We start from the raw sequence: 6,603 nt of genomic DNA, 5'->3' as shown, positions 1-6,603 counted from the left end.
CAAGTGGCAGCATCGATGGACTCAAGCATGGCAACAGTAGTGAGGTTGGCCCAGGATCGGGAAGTGTTTTGTTCTGCTGTGCGTAGGTCGCTATGAGTCAGTATCAACTCAATGGCACCTAACAACAACAAATGGCTAGTGATCGTGAACCTTTCTTCATATGTTTCTTGGCTGCCTGGATCTTCTCCTTGGTGAAGTGTCTATTCATGTCCTGTGCCCATATTTTAATTGGGTTATCTGTCCTTTTCTTGTAGAGGTGTTGTAGGTTCCTATATAGTTTAGAAATTAGTCCCTTGTCTGATGTGTCATTGCAAAAGATTTTTTCCCATTCTGTGGCTCACTTTTTACTCTTTTAAGTCTTTTTGATGCACATAAGTTTTTAATTTTTAGTATGTACCATTCATCCAATTTGTGTATTTTTGTTTGTATAATTTTCAAAATGTTTTCTAGTCTGTGTATGCCCTATATTAGAGCCCTCACATTTGTCCCTACCTTTTCATTAATGGCATTTGTAATTCTGGGATTCACATTTAGGTCTTTAATCCATGTTGAGTTGGTTTTTGTATAGGGCGTGAGGTAAAGGTCTTGCTTCAGTCTTTTGCATATCGCTTTCCAATTCTGCCAGCATCATCTGTTGATGATACTACCTCCTATCCATGCAACAAACTTAGATACTTTGTCAAAAATCAGTTGACTCTATGTGGATGGGTTTATTTGTTGATTCTCAATTCTATTCCATTGATCAATGTACATTTCTTTATATCAGTACCAGGCTGTTTTGACCACTGTAGCCATGTAGTAAAATTTGAAATCAGGGAGTGAGTGGCTTCCCACCTTGTTCTTCTTCTTAAGCAGTGCTTTGCTTATCCTGGGTCTCTTCCCTTTCCATATAAAGTTTGTAATTGTTTTTTCCATCTCTATGAAGAATATCTTTGGAATCTGGATTGGGATTGCATTATATGTGTAAAATGCTTTGGGCAGTATTGACATTTTCATAATGTTAAGTCTTCCTATCCAGGAGCATGGTATAGTCTTCCATTTTAGTAGGTCTCTTTTGGTGTCTTATAGTAGTGTTCTGTAGTTTTCTTTGTATAGATTGTTTGTTTCTCTGGTTACATTTGTTCCTAGATATTTCATCCTTTGTGTGGCTATTGTAAATTGTATTGCTTTCCTAATGTCCTTTTCATTATTGATATAGAGGAATCCAATTGACTTTTGGATGTTGATCTTATATCCTGCCACTTTACTGAATCCTCCAATGAGGTCTAGTAGCTTTTTTTTTTTTTTTTTTTAGGGTTTTCTACGTATAGGAGGATCATATCGTCTGCAAATAAAGAGAGTTTTACTTCCTCTTTGCCAATTCTGATGCCTTTGATTTCCCTATCTTGCCATATAGCTCTGGCAAAGCTTCCAGCACAATATTGAATAGGAGTGGTGACAAAGGGCATCCTTGACTGGTTCCTGTTCGCAGGCTTTCAGTTTTTCTCCATTGAGAGGAATGTAGGCTATTGGTTTTGTATATATGCTCTTGATTATATTGAGGAATTTCCCTTCAATTCCTACTTTGTTGAATGTTTTTATCAGGAATGGATGTTGGATTTTGTCAAATGCCTTTTCTGCATCAATCGATATGATCATGTGGGTTTTTTCTTTTTCTTGTTTATATGGTGGGTTACATTGATTGTTTTTCTAATGTTAAACCATCCTTGCATCCCTGATATGAATCCCACTTGGTCATGATGTATTATTTTTTGATGTGGTGCTGGATTCTGTTGGATAGGATTTTGTTGAGAATTTTTGCGCCTATGTTCATGAGGGATATTGGTCTATAATTTTCTTTCTTAGTGATGTCCTTCCCTGGTTTTGATATGAGGGTTATGCTTGGTTCATAAAATGTATTAGGATGTTTTCCATCCTCCTCTATATTTTGGAATAATGTGAGTAGAATTGGTGACAGCTGTTCCCTGAATGTCTGGTAGACCTCAACAGTGAAGCCATCTGGGCCTTGACTTCTTTTGGTTGGGAGTTTTTTTAAGGCCTGATCAATTTCTTCTATTGTTATAGATCTGTTTAAGTCTTCTATTTCACTCTGTGTGAGTTTAGGTAGGTCGTGTTTTTCTAAAAATGTATCCATCTCTTCTAAGTTTTCAAATTTGTTGGAGTACAACTCTTCATAGTATTCTGTTATTATCCTTTTGATTTCCTTTGGTTCTGTTGTGACATCACCCATGTGGTTTCTAATGTGAGTTATTTGTGTCTTTTCTCTTTTTTTGTTAGGTTTTCCAATGGTTTGCCAATTTTACTAATCCTTTCAAAGAATCAGCTTCTTGTCCTGTTGATTCTTTCTATAGTTTTCCTATTTTCTGTCTCATTTATTTCTGCTCTGATCTTTATTATTTCTTTTCTTTTGGTGACTATAGGTTTCCTCTGATGGTCTGTTTCTAGTTGTTGGAGATAATGTGTTAATGTGTTAATTTTGATTCTTTCTTCTTTTTGAATATGTGCATTTATCGCAATAAAATGAAAAATGAAAGATGAAAAATCGGTCACACCTCTCCCTGCAGATGTGCAAGCTTCTAGCGCTGGATTACTGCCTCCGCTTGGCTGTGGACCTGCCCTCCGACCTCAGGACCTCTGGCTGCTGGCTGCCATGGCTGCCAGATCGATTTAGAAATTGCCATATTTTGCTTCTACAGGCAGATTTCTCCATAGGTGGGCACAGGAAACTGGCGGCCAGAACCTTAAACAAGATCCCAAACTCTGCAGCTATTCTGTAGACCTCTCTTTCTCTACTTTTTCTGAGCTTTTGCTATCTGTCTCTGCTTACCCACCCCCAAATGGGAACCCGTTCTTTCTTTTTGCAATTAGGAAACCTTTCCGATATTCTGAATAAAAATTGGAAATCAAAGTTGCAAAGGAAGATTTACCGAGCCACACATCAATAACAGAATAAGATGGGGAATGAAAGATTCCAAAGTCATCTGGAAGAGTTTCCAAGGAACACACACTAGGCTAGAAATTGAGGGTCAAACTGTGGGCCAAATTTGTTATGCCCATTGTTTTGTCATAAGCCAGAGAGAAAAACTGGACATGTCTTGCAGAATCCTTCAATGTTTTTCCAACATCTTGTGCTAAATCAGTAATCTGATCTGAGACGGTTCTCCTAGACAAAAGAATACTGAAACAATTTTACTTCGGTGCTACCAGCTCTGCAGCAGGCACCATGCACTCGTTCACAAACTCTCCCTCGACATGATGCTTCTTTGCAATTAGCTCGCTTACTACATAACTTGTCTGGATAATTTTGTCTCTGTCACAATGAGGTCTAGTGAAAGCTGTTTGTTGTGATTCCAAATTCCAATGAGGAGCATTGATTTTATCCAGATGCACTTGACCTCCCAACTTACTGAGTTTAGCATGTTTTCAGCTGCAAGGACGCTCCATATTGGCTTTTTTCATTAGTGCTAACACATCGCCACAAACTAGGCACACAGGTTTGCCTGTGACTTCAACAAAAAACACAATCATTTGTCCATTTCCCTTGGAAAGAACAACACTCTGCTTCAACTTGTGTTTTCTTTTAGTTGCCATTTGTAGGATGTCACACCACTTGAGTTTTAATAACTATCCAGTGTGTCTGTCACCAGCAATGTTGCTTTGATCGCTGTTCTAATCCTGCATCTTGTATTTGGCACATATCCAATGTTTGTATCATAGACTCTTAAAGTCTTTTCTGTGCACAGTAACTTCCTTACTCTTCATCTGAGATTCCGTTTTTGCAAGGACTGTTGATGGTGGACGTGTGGATAACGTCTGTATTGGAGTCATTGTCTGTGCTGACATAGAAGTCGACAGCATTGTCGTCAATTATGGGAGACAAAATCATCCACATCCTGAGGAATCATCTCATTGCCATAGTTTCACCACGGCGTGTTAACACTTTCATAACGTGGACACGCCCAGCTTGCCTGGCTGTGACTATTCTCTGAGGCACCACAATACAGGCAGATGGGCCACAGGCAGCCGATGAGAAACATACATGTCTGTCTCATTATGTACTCGTATGTGTCTGGTTTCTTGCTTATCCCTTAAAAGTTACGGTGCTATTATGATTCACTTAATATAAATATAAATATTGCTATAAAAAAGTTTCCTTTGTTGTTGTTAAGTGCCATCGAGTCGGATCTGACCCACAGCGACCCTACAACAGGGTTTCCGAGGAGCAACTGGTGCGCTTGAGATTTATTGAATTTCAAGTCCCACCTGAGGTTGTCTTTGGCAGGGCCAGGCCAAATGATTTTGTTGGCCGGATGTTTCCCACCCCTGCTATAGGACACGAGGAGATGACCTGAGCTTTCTCACCACTAGCAACCCAGGAGGGAATGTTGGTTTTCACAAGTCTGGGAGAAGGTGAATACTGCTCCATCCTGCACAGCCATGATCAAAATCAAAATAAGAAGACATTTAATGCCCTAAAGGATCACACGGCATGAAAAACTCATCTTTCCCAAGCATGCATACATACCATTTTATAAGAGTATTTCTTTGCCAGTTCTTGCTCCCAAAATGGACATCTCCTGAATTCAGACAAAGGGAATCCAACTGGGTCTGTCTTTATCAGTGAATGGTTTTCAAACTAGAAATCATTTACACAATGGATTATTTCTTTAAAATAAAATGTTTTATTGCATATAAACCATGTAATAATCACATTGCTAACCATTATAAACTAATATTCAGCATAGCCTTTTACCCACATCTCTGGACATGTTATTGATTTAACAACTTTCGCTTCACATTTAGTTCCAAATGATGTCCACCTTTCTCTGGAATTCTATAAACCATGATCATTTGAGCAGCCCTGGTGGCACAGTGGTTAAAGTGGCCAGCTGCTAACCCAAAGGTTGGTGGTTCAAAGCCACACACAGAAAGAACGATGTGACAGTCTGGTTCTATAAAGATTTATAGCCTTAGAAACCCTATGGGTCAGTTTTATCTTGTCCTATTAGGTTTCTATGAGCTGAAAATGACTCTACACAAACAACAACAAGGTTATTAGGGAGGGCTTGGTGGATTTAATATACTATCAAAATATATAACTTTTGTGATATCTATTATAAACAATGTATAGTCGTTGTTGTTAGCTACTGTTGAGTTGGCCCCTAACTCATGGCAAACTCATTCACAGTGGAATGAAACGTCACCTGGTCCTGTACCATCCTGAGGATAGATTGTAGATTGGACTATTGTGATTCATAGGATTTCTACTGAATGATTTTCATAAGTGGATCACCAGGCCTTTCTTCCTACTCCATCTTAGTCTGGAGGCTCTAGTGGCTGCTCATGAAGTACATTGGCTGGAAATTGAACCCAGATTTCCTGTGCTGATTTTAAGATCTCTATCACTGAGCCATCCATGTTCCATACAATAAAACCTTTTCCATAAATAATTTCATGTCACAAATACATTTCTAAAGCCCTTGTCCATATAACTGTCTTTACTTGAAATAAAATCATATCCTGTCTGAGTCATATAAATATATGAGGGGGCTCCAAAAAGTATGTAGAAAAATTCCATTATCATTTGATTCCATTTTTCCATGAACTTTAGGAAGCCCCGTAGTATGTATAAATATTGTTAGTTGTATCCAAAATCTCGGGGTCATGGTTAACAAGAAAAGTAAAAGTATATCAAATGACAGAACAGTAAAATGTTTACATCAAGGAGAAAAAAAGGTAACAGTAGAAAACAAATTCAATAGTACTCCCTTGGTGTTTGCTATGCTTTTGCCCCATCTGAGCAAGGAAATACACAATCTCTCCAGGCCTGAGTGAAGGATAGAGATTTATTTTGGATTACTTCTTCAGGATGAATTCATCACAATAAATCCATTTCCATTACAATAAAATTGTTGTTGTTGTTAAGTGCCTCTGAGTTGGTTCTGACTCCTAGTGACCCTGGATAGGGTTTCCAAGGTGCAGCTAGTGAGTTTGAACCACAGACCCTGTGGTTCAAACCGACCTTGTGGTCCAGTGCTTATCTTGTTATTGTTGTTGTTAGGTGCCATTGAGTCGGTACCAACTCATAGCGACCTTATACACAGCAGAATGAAACACTGCCCTATCCTGGGCCAGCCTCACTGTCATTGCCATGCTTGAGCCCATTGATGCTGCCACTCTGCCAATCCATCTCACTGGGGGGATCTTCCTCTTTTTCTGTTTTTAATTTTTAGTATGTCCCACTCATCTATTTTGTCTACTTTTATTTGTGTGGTTTTCAAAACGTTTTGTAGTCTGTGTATTCCCTGAATTGGTGCCCTCACATCTGTCCCGATTTTTTCATTGATGGCCTTCATAATTCTGGGATTCACATTTAGGTCTTTAATCCATGCTGAGTTGGTTTTTGTATAAGGTGTGACGTGAAGGTCTTTCGATCTTTTGCGTATCATTTTTCAGTTTTGCCAGCACCATCTGTTGAAGAGACTATCACTTCCCTAGGCGATATATTTAGGTGTTTTGTCAAAAATCAGTTGGCTGTATGTAGATGGGTTAATTTATGGATTCTCGATTCTGTTCCATTGATCTATGTATCTTTCATTGTAC

The 6,603-nt window shown here is 38.7% G+C and overlaps 1 protein-coding gene across 1 annotated transcript in view; it reads right to left on the bottom strand.

The window, feature by feature from the left end:
- The window catches only part of RFX8 (RFX family member 8, lacking RFX DNA binding domain), a 164,314-nt gene that overhangs the window by 43,651 nt on the left and 114,060 nt on the right, over positions 1–6,603 (bottom strand). Inside the window, exon 6 of the mRNA XM_006870767.1 lies at positions 4,526–4,636. Coding sequence (XP_006870829.1) covers positions 4,526–4,636 — 111 coding nt within the window. The remainder of the gene's footprint in view (positions 1–4,525; positions 4,637–6,603) is intronic.

The sequence above is a fragment of the Chrysochloris asiatica genome, unplaced genomic scaffold (assembly GCF_000296735.1).
Source record: "Chrysochloris asiatica unplaced genomic scaffold, ChrAsi1.0 scaffold00150, whole genome shotgun sequence".
NCBI lineage: Eukaryota > Metazoa > Chordata > Mammalia > Afrosoricida > Chrysochloridae > Chrysochloris > Chrysochloris asiatica.
Note: the sequence above shows the minus strand (reverse complement) of the source record. Positions and strands in the feature narration are given on the sequence as shown.